The 19,348-nt window shown below is 45.0% G+C and overlaps 1 protein-coding gene across 1 annotated transcript in view; it reads right to left on the reverse strand.

The window, feature by feature from the left end:
- Positions 1 to 2,191: 2,191 nt before the first annotated feature.
- ralgapa2 (Ral GTPase activating protein catalytic subunit alpha 2) overlaps positions 2,192 to 19,348 on the reverse strand; it is an 83,797-nt gene continuing 66,640 nt past the window's right edge. Inside the window, exons 40-42 of the mRNA XM_070920697.1 lie at positions 7,848 to 7,969; positions 4,286 to 4,327; positions 2,192 to 2,299 (exon numbers count right to left, since the gene is read on the reverse strand). Coding sequence (XP_070776798.1) covers positions 4,323 to 4,327; positions 7,848 to 7,969 — 127 coding nt within the window. The 3' untranslated portion in view covers positions 2,192 to 2,299; positions 4,286 to 4,322. The remainder of the gene's footprint in view (positions 2,300 to 4,285; positions 4,328 to 7,847; positions 7,970 to 19,348) is intronic.

Consider the following 19,348-nt stretch of genomic DNA (forward strand, 5'->3'; position numbering starts at 1 on the left):
TTGGATTCCCCATTTTCTGCTCGGGGGAATGAACCAACAAAGGGAGGTGAGATGTGAGAAATGACAGGAGAGCATGGGGAAAGTAAGGCATAGTAGTGCAACAGATGGGGATAGTGTTGCAGCTTGGGTGGAGCCCTCAGAGGGTGTGTGTGTATTGTGTGTGTGTGTGTGTGGGGAACACCTGGCTACCATGACAACCTGAGTGGGCAGGTTGGAGAAGTGAGAGCGCGCGGCCTGGCTGTTGCTAGGAGGGCTGTTAAGAGTTCAGCCCTGGCATGCCACCTAAAACCCACCCCCAACCCTTCTTGTGGCCTCAGGAGGCAACATGGGTAGAGGATCATGGGAAAGAGGAGGAGTCACCTTGCCACTTGATTCCATTCACAGATAAAGGCGGAGCAGCACCCCGCCAATAATAAAGACTAAACAGAGAATCCCTCGCTTCCAAATCCATCTGCTGTTGTTGTTGTTGTTGTTTTTGTTGTGGGAAGCACAAGACACTGACCTTTAGAGACGCAGGGGAGGAACACACTATGTTTTCAGAGTGCTAACGAGGAGACGTGATGCAGGGTGGCCATGGTTTGTCTCAGACGACGAAGAGAAGCTAAGATCTGATTATGGGGAGTGGAGGTGGTGCGGGACATCTTAAGGGGACAGACGTTACACAGGCACTGTGAGAAGCTCCCTCAGAAACTCACACATACATACATACATACATACATACATACATACATACACACACACTCATACACACACCAGTGCATGGAGTTAAGATTCACCTGAGGCTCTGGCGGTATTCTTCCTCTAAACAGCACACGAATACATAACACAACACAACAGCAAAATAATTCATCAAATAGTCCTTTCTATGTACATCTACGCAAAACAAGACATCAGCAAATAAAACTTAAAGCAATTTACATCCAAGAACAGACAGAGAAACATTCGATGCGAGTTAATCAATGACAGTGAGTGCAAAAAAACAAAACAAAAAACATTGGTCGGGAACGTTGGAATGTCGATGTCTCAGCTTCCCAGGACAGGGGAAACTGATAGCAGAGGAAAGAGACAGGAGGAACTTATTCAATTACCGGGACATGAGCCTATGTTAACGACATCAGAAAACAATTACAAACGCAGTCTTTTCTCATTCCAGCAGAGTTGCATAAATCAAATCGTGACACAATCCATCGGAATCCATTTAAAAATTAGAGTGATAAAAAAAAAAAAAAACATACAAATGTATATTCAGCTCAAGTTAGAAAGACGTCATTGATTGTCCACTCTGGGTTCAAAACAATTAAAAAGCCTCTGACTTCATGTACTACAGGGACTCTGTTGCCCAGGAAGTCTGCGCAGTAGTGAAGCGAGTACAAATCATTCTGGGGAGATATTCCCCATGCATCAGTCTTTTCCCCTTCCCACAGTAGGGAGATGGTCCACAAACACCGGCCCAAACTGGCGCCAACAAGCAGGACAACCACGTCGTCCTGTCACTAACTGAAGTGGTATCTTTGACACAGAAAGGTTGTAGCAGAGGTGCAAAAAGAGGTATAAAGGCAGACACGTTTATAAATGGATACCAATCTCTTGTGCAGTTTTAGTATGATGCCATTTACAGCTGTGTCATTCAGTGCTTTGTCACATTAAGTGATTTGAGATAGATGAGATACGGAAACAGGGTAAAGCAGTCTCCCATTCCATTACTATAGTAAGAACTTTCCTCTAGTGCGTCGAGACTGCACTAGAAATGAGAATAAAAAAAATGACGTTTTTAAATCGCAGGCTGCTTTAAGACTTCTCTGTCTAGTCTTCCTATGATGCTGATTCTTAAGCTGAAACCACCAGGATGAACATAAATAGCTTAGTCACACGTCCATCTCGATTAAGAAGTTAAACACCACAACAAATGGAAATGTATCAATGAAATCAATGATTGCCACTTAAATTAAAACTTGCAATATGCTCCAGTTACATGTTTATATGACACAAAATAAAACAGAGGAAAAAACAACACACGCCAAAAAAAAAAAAGAAAAAAAAAGAAAAATCTCTTGCAGTCACGGCTGGGTGTGTGAGGTTCTTCGAGAAAAGATTAAAGGCTGCACTCGGAGGGGGAACAGGGGGACGGGTTGAAGAGCTCAGTTAGAGGATTTGCTTATAGCGCTGGCTGATCGGCGGAGTTTTCCAGAAACTCGGTTCTTTGTGGCACGGGGCATTGTGGGAGAAACCTGGTCGACGGAGTCCGCCGCTCCTGTGGTGGTGTTTCCGGCTTCGGTGCTGCCGCTGCCGGTGAAGGAGCCTGGGAGAGAGACGGAAGGAGAGTTTGTAGAGAGGAAAAAAAAAAAGACAACCATGGAGCTGATCAGACATGGCAGGGGTTCATTGATTGCCGTTTATCCCAGCATGCTTTGTCATGCATGTGGCTGCTCCCACAACCAAGATTACCCCGCTCATAGGATTCTCACAGGCATTCACAAAACTTACAATGCAAACTGTAAAAAAAACAAACAAGTGTGAGGATTTGAGTTTGTTCTTCCCCTTAAGTCATTAGAACAAAGATTTGAGAAAGCGAATAAAAGATTTCAGAAATCACATTCCCCTTTCACATGCGGTAGAAAAGCAAAGCTTGTTAAAAGAGAAGCTGCCTTTTCTTCCCAATGGGCCTACAGTTTGTCCAGATGCTTATAGGATATCAAAAAATGAGAGGTAACCTTTGTAGCTGCGGGCAAAAGAAAGAAATAAATAAAATAAAAAGCATTCAGTTCGCAGTGTGACAGCAGAATGCTTTGAATGAAAATAAAATTACACATTATGCTCTTTGTTGTGAACATGTGGAACCTTCCCATTGTCGAACAAAAAAACTTCACATCCATGATTATGGGATGGCAAACAGCAATAAGCCGGGAGGTGGGCATGAAATGCTGGTGAGGACAATCACGTATTGTGAACGTTGCCCTGACTTCCTCAGCGTGCCCCTGACCAAAACCCAAACCGCGGGGCCCCCCGCCCGCCTCTGCCCCATGCCTTGAGTTTAAACAACTTTTCTGCTTTGTTGAGATGGCATCTGGTTGCCTATTTTCTTTCCTATCCTTTTATTTCCTGCCATTTTTTCCGAGGCATCTCAAGTTGCAGTGGCTAAATAGAATGGCAGATGGCAGGAGTAACAGACACTCAGCAGCACAGTGGACACCGGCAGCATCCGGGGCCGCGGCTCACTGGGAGAGGAGGGCTGGACTATGGATGAAACATTGGGCGTGTGTATTGTGAAGGAGCTAGAGGGGACGTGAGGGGGTCCGAACGTACATTCTCAAATCAGCATATGAATAGAGGAAAAAAGGGACGGGCTTGGCTAAAAATGTGGGCTGGCCTCGTGGACAGAACAAATCCTTCTTTACCGTATTCTTCATTCCTACAGTAAACACTTTGTTTTTCTATACTACACTCCAGCTGCATGTGCTGTAAAGACACATGATGGACAGGAGGAAGGGAACCACCTATCAAAGCTAATATACAAACACACAATAGTGTGGTAGAGTTCACCACCCACTCAACAGACTTCCCTTTTCGTTCAGCGGCCATTAAAACATGAAGCACTAAACAGTCATCACTCCCACTGTGGCACTTAATGGCTGTGGTTGCATTGGTTTCTAGATGATGTTCTTCACTGGATGGCCTTATGTAAGAATTCATTTTCATAGTAAGTTACTGAGTAAGTTCAGATGGAAGAGAAGAAGGGAGAGACCGAGAGAGAAATATAACAAAGAGGGTCTTTAAATGACCCTGCTATCCCATTGGTCCCCTCTGCAGCAGTTCAAACAAGGCTTTAGATGACAAAGACGTCTTCCAGTGCGGCAGGTGTTAGTCTCAGAGTCTGCCCCAGGCAAACAGGCACACTCCAACAGGAGGAAATGAGGGGGGGTGGGGGGGAGAAAAGAGAAAAGTGTTTGCTGGGGAAAGAGATAAAGGCGCGCCACATGCAGAAGCGAGGGCCAGAAGTGTAGCCGTATTGTTCATGCTGCTACTTAGTCAGGTGCTAATTGTCCCCACCGTGCATCACTTTCAATTACCAGCCTGGCCTAAATAGTAGGACACACCCCCAAATAAACAGCCTGGTTTCTCTGTTCCCCTTCCCCCTTTGTCAGAGCACTCAGTAAATAAAGCTTGGTTAGTACTGGATGAAAAAAAAAGGAGGGGTGGGGAGTAAACAGCCAAGATGAGTGAACGAGCGAAGGGTAAGGTAGTCCGCTGGACGGAAAACAAGCTTCCGGTCTGGCTCGGGGCTTACCTTCGCCACCTACAGTATTTGGACCTTTAAGATATTTTTAATCTAAAAAAGGGAGAGACAGAGTAGAGCATCATGTGAGAGAGCAGTGGACACACACACATACACACCATACCACACTGCAGCAGAAACACAACACAAGACTGCTGAAAAGTCAGTGATTTGAGGGTTGGAGTGGAGGGATGTTCAGGCAGCTTGTGTGGCGTCAAGGTTAGTCGTCACTGGAAGTCATAAAGGTTAACTGATTTGGGTAATGAGTTAATCAACAAGTGCCATTTGTTTTCTGAAGATACCTTGAAGGCCACAATGTCTGATGGTACCTGATAAATCTGTCCAGTTCACAGATTTCAAAAGTAAGACAATTTTGAAATCCAAAGGGTGAATGGTGGGCAGTTCACATGGCAACAGCAGACTGAGAAACATTTACCACAGGTGTTACTACTTGAAAGGGTTAGGGTGAGAAAGTAACCTCAGAGGGTCATGGGAGCTTTAAGTATCTCCTTCTCATGTGCAGTTATTCATTTTGAGAAAAAAAAAAGTTTAGAGGATGAACACAAAATAACTTGAGCAAAGCAGTGCAGGTGTTGACACAGCAAGGCCGGAGCGCTGTGGATGGAGTCTGTACGGCGGATGGACTAGCTCATGCAGGAAGCCATGATGCTGGTCTGAAGTTGCGGGATGAGAAGGAGTTTGCATTCAGGACCACAGAGGATGAGGCGGTGGGGGATACTGACAAGCCAAAAAGGTAAAAGAGATGGATGATGGACAGGAGGGGGCCGAGGTTAAATGTCTGACAGCAAAACTGGTGAAACACTGCAGGGGTGCTTCATTTAGCAATTAGCATGCATAATCTGTACTGACCAGCTTTGCTTTTTACAAAAGGGCTGAATCAAGTGCAGCCCCCATGTTATTTGATGGTGGTGGGGTTCACAGTGACCTAAATGAGTGAATGGGTGGATGCATGTTGGTGGGCTGTGGCTGGGCGTCATGCCTAGTGGTGAGGAAGCAGGCAGAGTCTTACAGTCCAGTTTGGCCCAGGGGTACTCCATGTCCCAAACCATCCCCGGCCAACGCCTGCACGCTGTCATGGAGCATGGATGACATGTTAGTGGCAGCAATGGGAGCCAGAGCAGGATGGATGGACAGACAGACATATGGATGGACAAACACACACATACACACACACACACAACACACACACACAACACACACACACAAGGCATGGAAGGGAGGTAGCCCATTTCAGAAGGGTGAGAATGAGGAGCAGTGTCAGCCAGCCATCACTGTTAGACTGAAGCTATATGCTCGATGGGACACAGAGGATATATATATATATATATATATATATATATATATATATATATATATATATATATATATATATACACATACATATGTGGCCTAAGGCATTAAATACATCATGTCAATGTGTTTTTGCAACAGAGCAGCCTTCAATTTATAAATACAGTTTATAAGAATACATGAAAACACACACAAACCACTGTGGCAGCTGGGAGGAGTTAGCTAGAATCAATTAATGAACTAGTTGATTGATAGAAATTCTTTTAAAGCAAAAACACCAAACATTCACTGGTTCTAGTTTATCAAGTGGGGATTTTGCAGGTTTTCTGAACACCTTCGGGTTTCGGGCTGTTTGAATAGATTAGCTTGGATCATTGGGGGAATCATGATTGCATTTTCCCAATCTTTTTGACATTTTATAGACTAAAAGATGAATCAAGAAAATAAATAAATTATTAGTTTCAGCTGTAGTAGTTGCACCTGGTATGTGTGTGTGTGTTTTCTTATGAACACTTTAGGTTTTACATCTTAAATTGGTGATTTTTCTGTCATCAGTTCTTCACATTTAGAAAAAAAATCACTTTTCTTTCGCACTCTATGGCACATACACAGTATATTCTGTGTCTGCCTCTGCCAGCACTTCAGTGAAGGTATATGATGCTTTTACTGAACAGTGAAATATGCAAACCCTAGATGGTTACACCATAACATTAAATATATATATTCTAGATTTGCCTGCACAATTTTATATTTATTTTGCTAAAATTCATTGTTAAAACTTTGGAAACTCCACTAGAATTAAAATACAGCTCTGCGGGTTTGAACAATTCTTCTCTACATTTTTTATGACGGATCCACCGATGAACTTGACAGTATTTAAGAGATTAAACATGCCCCCTTTTCAGAAAATTGCAAAACAAAGGCGATTTGTGAAATTACTCAACAGCACTGTTACACTGGTTACCCTACAAGAAAGTGACTGTGCTACAGTATGAGTCCTGGATAAAACATGAATGGATATACACATACACACCCTCACATCAATCTATTAATGTATTTATGCGCATAGATTCTGGAGAAATACAAATTGCTGTTCAGAATGAGTTTCCGCTGCAGTGAGGGTGACTTCATTATGTTCCGGCCTCCCACATTAGTGTATGTCCCTTGCTGTGAAACGTTATTCTCATGCCTGGCTAACATCTCTAACCCCTCTCCTTCCAGCCTCTTCTAAATTCCTTCCCTTTAAGCTGGTTTGGTGCTATGGATGAGAGAAGGTGACTGGAGGTCAGTCTGGGGAGATTTTACACCTCTGCAGGAGAGATGGGCAAACAGTATTGTAATGTGGCTGACCTTCAACAGCCTGATTATCACACCTGCCGTCTGAGAATCTGAAGTCCCACACACACACACACACACACACACACACACACACACACACACACAGTGTAGGAAATTCAGACATTTAATTCTCACATGCCACCGTACAGGATAAAAGTACCACATCCGCTTTAAACTAACCTTAAAACATACGAGCACTGACAGATTTGAAAATGACAAGATGGTGTGGCATTGTGGAGTGCTTTCCTTGTCAAAACAGAACGTGTGCTGGGATCCAATAGAGTGGAAAAGTGCAATCCCGTATTGATTTCAGTGCTGTTGTGGATCGATTAGAGCTGGTACAAGTAGGAAGAACAAGATAAGACACGTTTTCCATTCTATTCATCACGGACTGATAAGAGCGCTGTGCTGACATCCGCGAGCTGCTGTTTGTTGGTCGGATCTCTTAAGTGTTGGTGAATGAGCTCATGAAGACACACACACACACACAAGCATGCATTCTGCAACCGCCATTTAACAAGGCTGCTTATATTCATAGGAAAGTAATTGCATGGAAAAGATGCAGTTTGAAACAAGAAGAGATGAACAAAGTAGCATGAGTGGGGCTTGAGGAAGTGGAGAAAGCAGAGTGTTTGAAGTCAGTCGGAGAGCGTGAAGAGCCAGGCCCGACGTTTGATATTCATCAGTGAGCGTAGGCGTGGTGGAAGAAGAAGAGCAGAGAGAATGAGGGGGGCGGAGGAGGCGACGGAGGCAAACAGGTGTGTTGTGGAGGAGGAGGAGAGACTGATACAGAGAGAAAAGAGATGACGAAGAAGGGGGGAAAGAAGGCATGACAGGAAAATGATGAAGAAATAGTGGGATGGAGTGTAAACAGAGTGGAAAGAACGTGAAAGAGGACAGAGGTGCAGTGTGGTTCATTTCTCACCTGTCCCACTCACTGGATATCCAGGAGAGGGGGAGAAGACCTGCGAGGCAAAGTCTTCAAAGGTCATGACCTCTCTGTGGTTCTGAACAATGGCCTCCAAGTAAAGCGCCCGCTCCTCATAGCTGGTTAGCTCTCGTTAGGGAACAAAACATAATGGGATGTTGGAGGAGAAAGAAAACCAGGCAGCAAGATATAGTTAGCCTTTGCCTGTGATAAAAACTAATGCTCACATCACATTTAATCAAATTTCACAATGTCATCACAACATGCATCTGTACATAGCACAATTTGTCAGTTAGGAACAAATCATAGCCACAGATACACATCACATTTTTTCAGTGCTGCACTGCATATACATGTAGTGTGAGAGTGAGAGGCAGCTTTACCGGGCAGGGCGGCTCCACCACCAGCAACCCAGCCAGAAGCAAAGATGGAACAATCAGCCATGCCACACAGCCCCAAATGAGAAAGCAGTCTCCAAAATAATCATAAAAAAAGAAAGAACGAATACATCACTACTGGCGTGATGCTCCAAACCCCCCCTCGTGCCTCTCTTCTCTCTAATAGAACCCCTGCTGCAGGCAGCATGTCTAGGACCACCCTCCCCGATGTGCTGCCTGCCACTTCTCCGTGCCATCAGGGGGAAAATTGGAGCCATTTGAAATTCAGAGTGACAAGCAGTGACTGGAGCCTGGGCAGCCAGCATGCGGGACGGATGGCCGGATTCGAAATGGGGAAAAGCTCAAATTAATAAATAAATAAATAAGCCTGCAAAATGGCTGCCGGGTGAGGGTGGAAAACATTCTGATGGCCATTATCATATCATTATCATAGATATATTGTGCAAAGTCTGTTGTGGAATGGAGGCAAGTGCTGGACAAAATATGGTGCAGGGAACTATTGGAATAAAAAGGTCTATCTGTAGCATAATGATAGTAAGCCCTTTCGAGATTTAACTGTGTGTGTGTGCATGCTTGAGTCTGATTATTCTCACGGCTGTTGTGGCCATGTTTCCTTGATAGACGACACCTAACAAATTGCTTGACAAACACATGCATTCTCACTCTCTCACACACACACACACACACACACACACACACACACACACACACACACACACACAACTCTAGTCACTCAACACAGAGGCCCCCCTCCCCCTCATCTCATCACGACTGCCAGGGTGGAGTGGCACTGGGCTGTTGCTGACGCCAACGCTGAACCAGGCTGAGCTGAGATAGGCTGGACTGGGCCGAGAGGCTCTGGTCTGGGTTAGATAGATAGGACGAGACAGTGACTGGGCAGGTGGCCTGCAGTGGGCACATGCCGCCACAGCGGGGGCCAAGGCAGCCATGACCAATGGCTTTGAGGGAACCGTGGCAAAGCGGGGGTGACGGGCACCTGAGCCGGGAGGCACCAGAGAGTACGATGGCCAAGCTGCTCACAGGGACAAGCAGAGATGGACAGAGGGCAGAGTAAGACAAAGGATAGGGTAACAGAGGAAGATGGGGAGGAGGATGGGTTTGTACACTCAGGTAAATGGTATGTTTACACTGCTGAGAGAGTGGTTTTTGACATTTTGTTGCAAAATGAGATGTTTGGATAAACACACAACTTGTCAGGACAGAACACTGAGAAATCCATTAAAATTAAAGCTCATATTTTCTACCTCAAGTAGGAAAAGAAAAATGGAAAGACAAACCCCCCCCCCCCCCCCCCCCCCCCGAGATTAAGTAGGCTGTAAGACCTGTCAACAAATATACTGTATCTAATTGGCCATTCTCTACAGGTCCAACATCGCCATTTAAGAGATGCAGAGCAGCATGACTTTAAGCACATAAAAGCACTTCCCTCTTGAGCTCTATATCGGTCTTCCAGTCACAGCCAGACATGCAACGTCACTGTTTTCTGTCACTTGCTGGAAACAGTATTGGACAAAGAGTGGGCATCCCAGTCTCTGCTGCCATGGTAACTTGGGTCACAGCTCTGTGTGGTAGGTCATATCCAGGCTTTTATGGATGACAGACAGAGAGGAAAGATGTTTGTAAAAGAACAAAATGTGCCCAGATAGGTAATAAGTGGAAGACAAAATATAGTATGAGAGAAGTTAGAAGGAAGCCGACGAATTAAAGACATGGAAGGACGAGGAGAGAGAAAGAGAAGCTCGGCACAGCGTGGGTCAACAGAGCCATATGGCTGTCCATTATCAGAGATGCAGATGACTGGAGGCCTGTTATTGAGATTCCTAAAGCAAATATTGACTCCAGCTGGAGCAGACGCTCTCTCTGACTCTGACACACGCCTCTCCTCCACTACTTCCTTCCGCTGCCCTCTATCCAAGTTAGACCAATGGATTATAGTGGGTGAGAAAAAAAACTTCAAAGAATAAAATGAAGGGAGATAGTGCAGAATTTTCAAAGAGAAATATATGACAGGCTGCCAGGGCGAAAGACAGGCGGGGAGGGAGGGAGACTAAAAAAAGGTATTTTGGAGAGGAGTGAAAGCGAGAGCCATAATTAGCTTACTTAAGTAAATGTATGATGCTATCTATGGGTAAAAAAATTGCTGCACAGAAATCAGACCTGATGCACAGTGAGAGGTAATCTTGCCTCCTCTCTCTCGCACTCCCTCATCTTTCTGCTCGTCTCTAATTACTAAGCCATGGGCACAGCTTGTTCCCCTGCATATGCACAGATGCTGCTGCCTCCATGCAGTAACTTAATCAAGGGACACGTCCAGAACAGTGACGCAAAGACTATGTCCATGCCATGGACACCAAACCCCCTGACACTGACCTACTTTTGGGGGAAAAAAATAAGCTGCAGCTACTGCTGGCCTGGCTAAGCTTTATGTTTGTCACTAACTTCTCTGGGAAGATGGACCACAAAATATGATGAGCTGTATTACTGTATTGCAAAAAGCTCCACTATATTTCATGCTAAACAAAAAGTCTCATAAAGCTAGGGATGAAATTTATAAAAGGGAAAATGCAGACAGGTCTACATTTCCACAGATGGACTGCAACGTAAGTCACCCGTGACATAACTGTCATTTACAGCTGAACTGGGCAGACAAGCAAGACAAGCCAGTGTGTGGGAGGAGAGGGTGTTGCGCCACTTTGGGAATTTCCAAGGAACCCCTATGTTCCAAGCGGCTGCATTCCTATTAGGGAGAAGAGAGGGAAACCAATGTAATGTCTACGGAGCGTGGCAACCATTGGGATAGTGAGGAGAAGAAGAAAAATCTCCCAGGTCTGAGTTAATGTAAAACAATTTTAGTAGGGGACTGATATCTAGAGACATGGAGGCTGGTGTTAGGGTGTTATGAAGGTGGGGGAGGAGTATTGGCTATAAAGAGTACAGGCACAAATCCAGTCTATTAACTACAACATTTACACATTTGGGATAATGTGTATTAGTGGATGGCGGCCCTTTCCCTTCCTGTCTGCTGCTTGCCCTCTCTTTTGTTGCTAGTGGTGACAAAGGCAGTGACTTATGGTTGGCATGTGGTGTCAGAGTGTAGGTGTGTATCCCAAACACATACACTAATACACAAACGCACAGGTCAATTATGCACAAACACACAAAATGCAGCTCACATGCCAAAAAATAAATGGTGGCTGAACAAACACCACCAGAGACAGGACGCAACAACATCAGACCTGTGAAGAATATGTGCATGTGTATGAGTCGGCCCACGTGTACATGCATATGTATCTGTGGGTGTGTGCATGTATGTATACATATGCATGCATGCTGTCCAGATGGCAGGGGGGTTGCTCTTGGGGAATGGTGGGGGTCAAGCATCTTTGTGGATCAAAGCCAAGGTCAGGGCAGCTGCAGTGGCCCATGTTCAAGGTGAATGGAGGCCTCAGATGGCTCTTCATTAGCAGGCTGCTCCATCCCTGCTGGACCCCGTCGGCCAACCGCCACCAACCCTCATCATCACCTCTCTCCCCTTTTTTCTCCTCTCCGTCCTCAGGGACCTGTCCTGAAAATGCCTGTCCACTGGGATCTATTTTGTGCCGTGTGTAACCCCACCCAGCGCATGCAGACACGAACACATGCTCACACATAGGCGTTTGAGCATAAGTAGGCACAACACACACACTCACGCCCTCCACCCACACTGTTCCCTAAAAGAGCCTATGTTGACCTCTGAACTGGTGTCTCTCTGGAGAGCAGCATCCTGACCATCCAGCCTCCGTCTTTGTGTTCCTCAGTCCCCCTGCTGACAAAAGGCCTCACGCCATCACTGGCCTCTGACACTCACACACACATACACACTCAACATCTTTTGAACACACACACACACTGTCAGCAGGACGTTAATGCATCACGGCTTCAGAAAGTACACTTTTATGCTCACCTGTCAATAAAAGGTCTTACAGTTCACAGAGTGAACACCAGGCAGACCTATGAGATGGAACTGTGTTAAGACAGACTCTGGAAAAGGTATTAATCAAAACTGTTTAAGAACTGAAGGTTCAAAAGAGCCAAATGCGTTCCATAATTGTGAAATGCAATATATTTTGAACCATCAAGATTCTTTCTAGAGCTTACCATGCAGCAAAACTAAACCAAATGTCATAATGGTCTTGGTCAGTAGATGACAAAGAACCAAACTGTGTGACACCCCATCTGGAGTTTGTCAAATGGACTATCAGGGATTCTGAGAGCATGATGGCACAAAACAACTATTTGGTCTGGATGCCAAGTGAACACCAGCGCTATATCTGGTGAAGACAAGATAACGCTCAACACCTCAGGAATAACATCCTGACATTGCATTGGTTGCAGCATCATGCTATAGGGATGGCTGTCAGCAGCAGGGACTGGGAGACTAGTTAAGACTAGAGTGGGTTCAGGCCAATCGTTCCCTGAGTAGCCCTGCCAAAATCCCAGACCGGAAGCCTGTTTTGTGCTTTATTTCTACAAAACAATGAAGGGAGATTTTTGTTTTTTGTTAATGGTCTAAACTCTCCTTTTGCAGTAATTGCATAAATGAACAGAAAGAATGAGACAGACAGACAGAGACTCCCACACACAGTTAATCTGTTGATAAGGCAGGGCAGGGGGTGAAGGTCCAGATTAGGAAAAGGAGCATTAGAAGGGATCTTAAGACGCCCCATACTGACATTTCACTACTTAAGCTCAATTTCTATCCGCTTCTAAGGCACATAAGTCAGATGGCGGGTGCAGGGAGGGTGCCTGAGTTTGTAAGAGTGCGTTGCCTAAGGCTGAAATGTCTCTGATTAAGTAGGAAGTTTTCATTGTCAAGTCAAGTTCAAAACAGATAGGACCTGAGCCATACAACCTCCTCTCCACCAAGGAGACCTGGAAAGAGGACAGGCTACACATACACTAGAGGCAAAGCTCAAGCACACCATTCATACAGATAGGAGAAAGGAGAAAGCACACAGAGGGAGACAGACAAGAGGAGAGGCTGAATCTCCTGGAGGACAAAGGTCCAGATCCAAAACATCTGGCACCAGGAGAAAGAAACAAACAGAGGGTTAGAGAGATGCAGTGGTTTTCAGAGAGTTTACAATATTCTCGTCTGCAGGACAAACATGGACTATAAGTACTAGGCTGAATAGATTCATCGAAATCTGTTGGAAGAATAAGTACATGGTCTGAAGTAATTAAAGGACAAGTAACCAACTGAAAGTTAAGGCGACAAGATGAGTTTTAAGTTTGGATATTAAAGCCTGCAAAGATTCAGACTGGGAGGAAGGGGACACGACAGGAAAAGGCCCTGCAGCCAGCTGACTTCTTTTTAACTCTGGGGACAGACAGAAGCCCTGTATTCTGAGAGCGGAGACCATGGGTTTAAATGTAAAGTTCAAGGAGATCAGACAGATATGAAGGGGCAAGCCCATTTCATCAATTCCATGACTGTGTATAATTTGGCCAAGAGGTGAAATATAAAGCGAGAAAAGGAGAGGGCCAAGAGTAGAGCCCTGAGGTACTCCATATTTCACATCAGAAAATGTTGATGTAGTATCACTATAGGAAACACACTGTTCTTTCAGATAGGAAAGACTTTAACCACGTGAGAGCCGGGCCAGAGACGCCAAATTGATTTTCCAGTCAGTCTCGGAGTATACAGTGATCTATGGTGTCAAAAGCTGCACTGAGATCCAGTAATAGAAGCACAGAGGTAGAATCTGAATCTATAGAGAGTAGTAAGCAGAGGATCATTTACCACTTTAGTAAGTGCCTGAGAAGGCCCTGTAAAAAGATCGAAAAGGTTCAGAAAGATTACTGTTAAATATATGGGCCAAAAGTTGCTCAGACCAAACTCTTTCTAGTACTGTTGAAAAGAATGGAAGGTTAGAAACTGCTCGATAATCATTCAGAGACCCTGGATCAAGGTGTGGATTTTTTAAGTAGAGGTTTAACCACAGTCTTAAAGCTTGTGGGCACAATGGAAATCATAAGTGACAAAATTAACAATGTTCAGCATTGTAGGTCCCAGAAATGGCCAGACATCTTTAAAAAGTTTAGCTGGTAGGGTGTCGAGGAGGCAGGTAGTTGGTTCAGAAGTCAACACCAATATAGATAACAAGAGAGATAGTCTCAAAATGTGTAAGAACAGAGACTATCTGAGACCCAGAATCAGAATCAGAAATACTTTATTGATCTCTGGGGGGAAATCCAACTTGTGACTATTTCACTACAGATTCTGCAGAAGCAGCTGGAGATGAGGAACTCATTTTGTATCAAAAATAGTATCAAAAAGAAATCTAGGGCTGTGTTTATTGTTACTGATTAAACGAGAGCAATATGCTGCTTTAGCACTGTCTGTGAAGGACAGCTGATTACAGTCTAACACAGACTTTCATTAAGCTAAAAAAAAAACACCTTTACCCAACATAGACACAATCAGGATATACCGTAGCTTTACATTATCACCAGAGAGGACCCTCGGCTGACCATCACGCCTCATGATTCTGGGGGTTTTACTTGAAGGACATTTAAAAATCTCAACGCCTATTAAAAAACGCTGCCATGCATGGGGAGGAACCACTTCTACGCTCCTCAGATCTCCACCGGAGCAGCCAAGGTTAATCCTGTTTGTAGAAGCGCTGGTGGTAAAAGGGGCTCTTGTAGTGAAGAGGGGACAGTTTAGAGATGAGGTGGATGGTGCCTCTAGGTGCTTGACCCCCTCCTCTCTTAGCCCCACATCTGCCCATTAACCTGGGCCAATCAGCTTGACCTTGGTGAGGAGAGGAGCTCAGGAGTAACTCACAGCGCCATTGACTCCCAGCAGTCACATAATTGGCCTGTTAAGAGGAAGGGATGGGAGGGTGGGTAGGGGGGTGCATGGTTGCGCCGGGGTGCCAGTGTAAGCAGGGTAAAAAAGCAGATGTGGTCATTATTTGTTCGTTGAGAGGCATAGTGCCTCACCTCCTCATACCGTACCTCACTGCAGTATTGCTGGATATCACACAAAGACTGTCCACCCATATGGACACATTTAGGGGTTATGTCTCCTGCTTAGGTGGTGAACTAAGAGGGGAAAAAAAGTGTTCTTTGAAAAATGATTGGTGGCAAAGACAGGCTAGACACACCTTTAAATTACTTGCATACAGGCTGTTGTTACCAGCCATTACACCGGCTACCATAGGAGGTAATGAAAGCAGACTGGTGTAACATGTTCAAATCAACAGGAGATCACAGTGCCATCTCCAGGAGGGACTGGTATGGAGAAATCGATTGGACTGCATATGGATAAAATGTTACTCATTATGGAAAAGGAGATAAGAGGCAGAAAAAAATGGCAGAGGCTGGGAAATGTACAGAGGGGATGCACAGGGAAAAGGGATTGGTGGAGACACAAAAACAAGGGATAGAACTATGGAGAAAGAAGGTGGAGATGGAAAGGAGGGAGGGAAGAAAGAGGGATAAAGACGAGCAGGTGTTGATTGGAGACAGGCCAGGCGGTGAGTGCCAGCGGTACCTGTTGTCACAGCGAGGGCTGAGGTGTGAAGCTCGTCTCAGCAGAGGCCCTTAGAGGTGCGAGGTGATTATGGGAAAACGGGGAGGAAGACAGAGACATTTAGACGGAGAGACACGGAGAGAATGAAAGATAGGGGACAGAGAGAGTGAATGTGGCAATAAAGCTGGCTGCTGGAATAATGGCAGAGTGGGAAGGAACAACAGATTGAGATGGATAAAGTGAGAGCGTGTATGACAGAAACTAGCCAGTAGGGTGATTGTATAGTGTGTGTGTGTGTGTGTCCCACTCCCATTTTATATGGCAGCTACTCAAACCTTGGTGTCTCATTAAACAGCTTTTTGCTGTAGACACAGCAGCGGGACAGAAAATGTCTGAATGTGTCACAGGTGCATTATGATGAGTGGAGGTGTTTGTGTGTTCATTCCCTGGGTGTGCATAGACATACACAACATCAGATACTCTAGAGGAATAGCTGGTTTCAGAGAGTTTTAACAAGTAGACTAATTAGGAGCAGGACCAGGAAACTGAAGCTCAGGAGTCCCAAAGGACTCGGGTCAAACAGAAAGCCCAGGTTAATGACACCTCCTGAGGGGTGAGTTTCCCATAGCAAGAGCTTTCTAAGCTCCAACCTTCACACCTCTCTACCGTCCATCTGGCATTCAGACAGCGGGATGGGAAGTTATGGCTGTGACATCACTGCTAACCTGTGACATCATCACTGCCCATCAGTGATTTCACACAGGTTTGCCACAGCTGCAGACAAAATCTGATGTCTGCTAGCTGGCATGACCAGGTTATTTATGAGACGACTGGAGGAAGTGGTCACCCATTTTCTCAAGTCTCTGGCAGCCCACCATTCCTCTGGGGGACACTAAAAATCGATTTCTGCTCCACAGCAAATCATAAGACCAGCACCTACACCAAAGTCAATGTTGACCCCTCAACTATGTTAGGACCTGCTGATTGTTGGGGGTTCACAGAAAATAAATGATAAAGCAAGTCATCCTCACAGAGAAACAGGACAGCCACAAGATACCTGGCGACATCACAATTTGTTGTAGTATGGTTTGTTCAACACAACATGACTGCCATCAAAGCCTACTGGGCTTGTGTATTCAGATGAGCTGAGTCTGTAACCAATCTCCTTTTCAAAGGACTCTGGTCTCCATTGATGAGTCCTAACGCTGCAGCCTTAGATGTGAAACACAATGGATCGACATGATTAATCAAACACAGGCCCATTATAGCCAGACAGTCACACAGGCCTCCACCATGCATTAACAGAAAGTCATAATAAGATGAGCAAAAAGGCTGATAGGGATGAAGATTAACAGATACAGTTCTGTGACTGGCTGGGTGAGAGTTCTCTCTGAAGGTTCCCTTTGTCAGTGACGATGGCCAGAGTGACATGAATGCCTCAGCCTTCTGGAAACATTATTAGGTCAGAACAAAGGTGTGCATCTTATGAGCTATCTGAGGTGAATATGCGTCATATTTTTCCTTCAGTTCCTGATATTTGAATGGTTCAGATTCGAGACAGGGAACAACAGCATCTATCTGATCTCAATTTGAACTTTTAATAAAAAGTCAAAGATGAAACAGGGAAGGGCACCCTCAACCTAGACTTTGATTGAAATCCATCTGATTACTTGTGAGGCATTTCACCTCTTCTCTCCTCCAACTTCCATGATGAAATTTATAGTGTGATAATTATTAAAAGGCCACAGGCTCGAACTCAGGTTCTGCCCACTTGTACCCACCTCAAAGCCTAGCAGCAATCAAAGCGCCCTGATGTTCTATAATCTATTTGACACATCTAGAAAACCAGTCTGACACTTAAATTGCACGAGGAGTGTGCCAACTCCGGGTCATGCCAAATGGCTCTGATTTTAACCATACGATAACACTGTTCAGACAAGCGCCGATGAAATATTAAAACAAAATGAACACAGGCCTCTGCAATTTTAATGATGCTTGTGGCATCTGCAACAGAATAACCTTGATGCCTTAACGCCAAGCATCTCTGTCTGCTGCCAAGACATCCTGCACATGAAGTCTCTTGTCCCTCCATTGCCCCCTCTATGAAAAGGTTCACCGGGCCAATTAGGCTGCCTGGCCTTATGCAAAATGCCAGGCATTTAGCGGGAATGATAATGATTAGCGCCAGGTTACATATGATCACAGCTGTGGTGAATGCACAGAGCGGAGAGGGTTAGTTACTTGGGGCAAGAGTGATTTCATTTGCCCTCATATTTGCATTTTGGACATATTTCAATCAATGCCATTGTGACTACAATGAGATATGAACTCTTATCTAAAAATTTCATATGCAGACTCCGGACTGCCAATTTGTTCATATCATTTCGTCAAAATTATGTGAATAATGATGGATGAATATCTAGTTGTTGAAGAGCCAAGGATATGATTTTTGTTGCAAGGCAATAATGTTTTGTGACATTTTTTCCTACAGTGAGCACTCAGACCCAAAATACGTCTGTAAATTACTTTCAGGCGACAAGCTGCACATAAACGTAGGTTTAGCATCCCTCTTACATTTGACCTTTTGGCCTTCCCAATCTGAAACCAAGTTTATAGTGGTGTACGTTTGAGATTAATGTGCTGGGTGAGTAAGGGGCTGGGAGACAGCCAGGAAAAGGGGCCCAGCCTTCTACCTGCTACAATTTTAATGGATGAGGAGGATGGCAAAGTGAGATGTATATATGTATACACACACAAGCATGCGCACAGAGAGAAACCCACACACAAAACCTTGGGCAAAAAAGAAAATGGACTTCTGTGTTGGCAACAGCTTTTTCCTAATCCTCGCCCCTGGGCTATATTGTGCAGTCAAGCAGGCTATTACATGGCAACAATTAGGGGGGCTGGAGCCCAACACCTGGTCGTCTCCTATTCTGGCCCTTCAGTGGCAGCTGACTGTACAGTCTCACAGCCAGGTGGCCCTCCTTCAATGACATTAGCTAGTCACTCCAGGGTTAATCAGGAGCCTGCCATCATCCAGTGGGCATGCATAGAGCCCCATTCAGTGTGGAAGCTTTTATAGGGGAAAAGGGATGATGGAGACAATGTTGTTATAAAAACTTGTTCAACTGAAGATCTCAGACAGAGAGCCCAGATAATCAAAATTAACTTGGAGGAGGGGTTCGGGCCTCTTGGATTCGTGGCCTAAGTTCAGTGCGCTGCCTTGATTGGCTCAAGCGGAGCTAGCGGCACGTCAACTGTGCATCCTGCAGATTATAATGGACCTTTTCATGGGAGCACAAAAACAGATGGAGGAGCGGGAAGTGCCATACATCCACGCAGACGGGTGATGATGTGGGGGGGAGGCAAACGGGATTTTGTCAAAGTCGGCAGATACAAAAACAAGTGGGTGTAGCTTGAGCGGCCCGGCAATATCTGCCTGCACAAAGCCCCATTCCAAAGCCCCCTGGCTTGGAGATCTGAGGGTAAATAACACTCATTGGAATAACAAAAGCTATAGATTTGTACCCAAATCAGCTAGAGTCTCATCAGTAGTAATT

The sequence above is a fragment of the Enoplosus armatus genome, chromosome 15, assembly GCF_043641665.1.
Source record: "Enoplosus armatus isolate fEnoArm2 chromosome 15, fEnoArm2.hap1, whole genome shotgun sequence".
Classification (NCBI taxonomy): Eukaryota; Metazoa; Chordata; class Actinopteri; order Centrarchiformes; family Enoplosidae; genus Enoplosus; species Enoplosus armatus.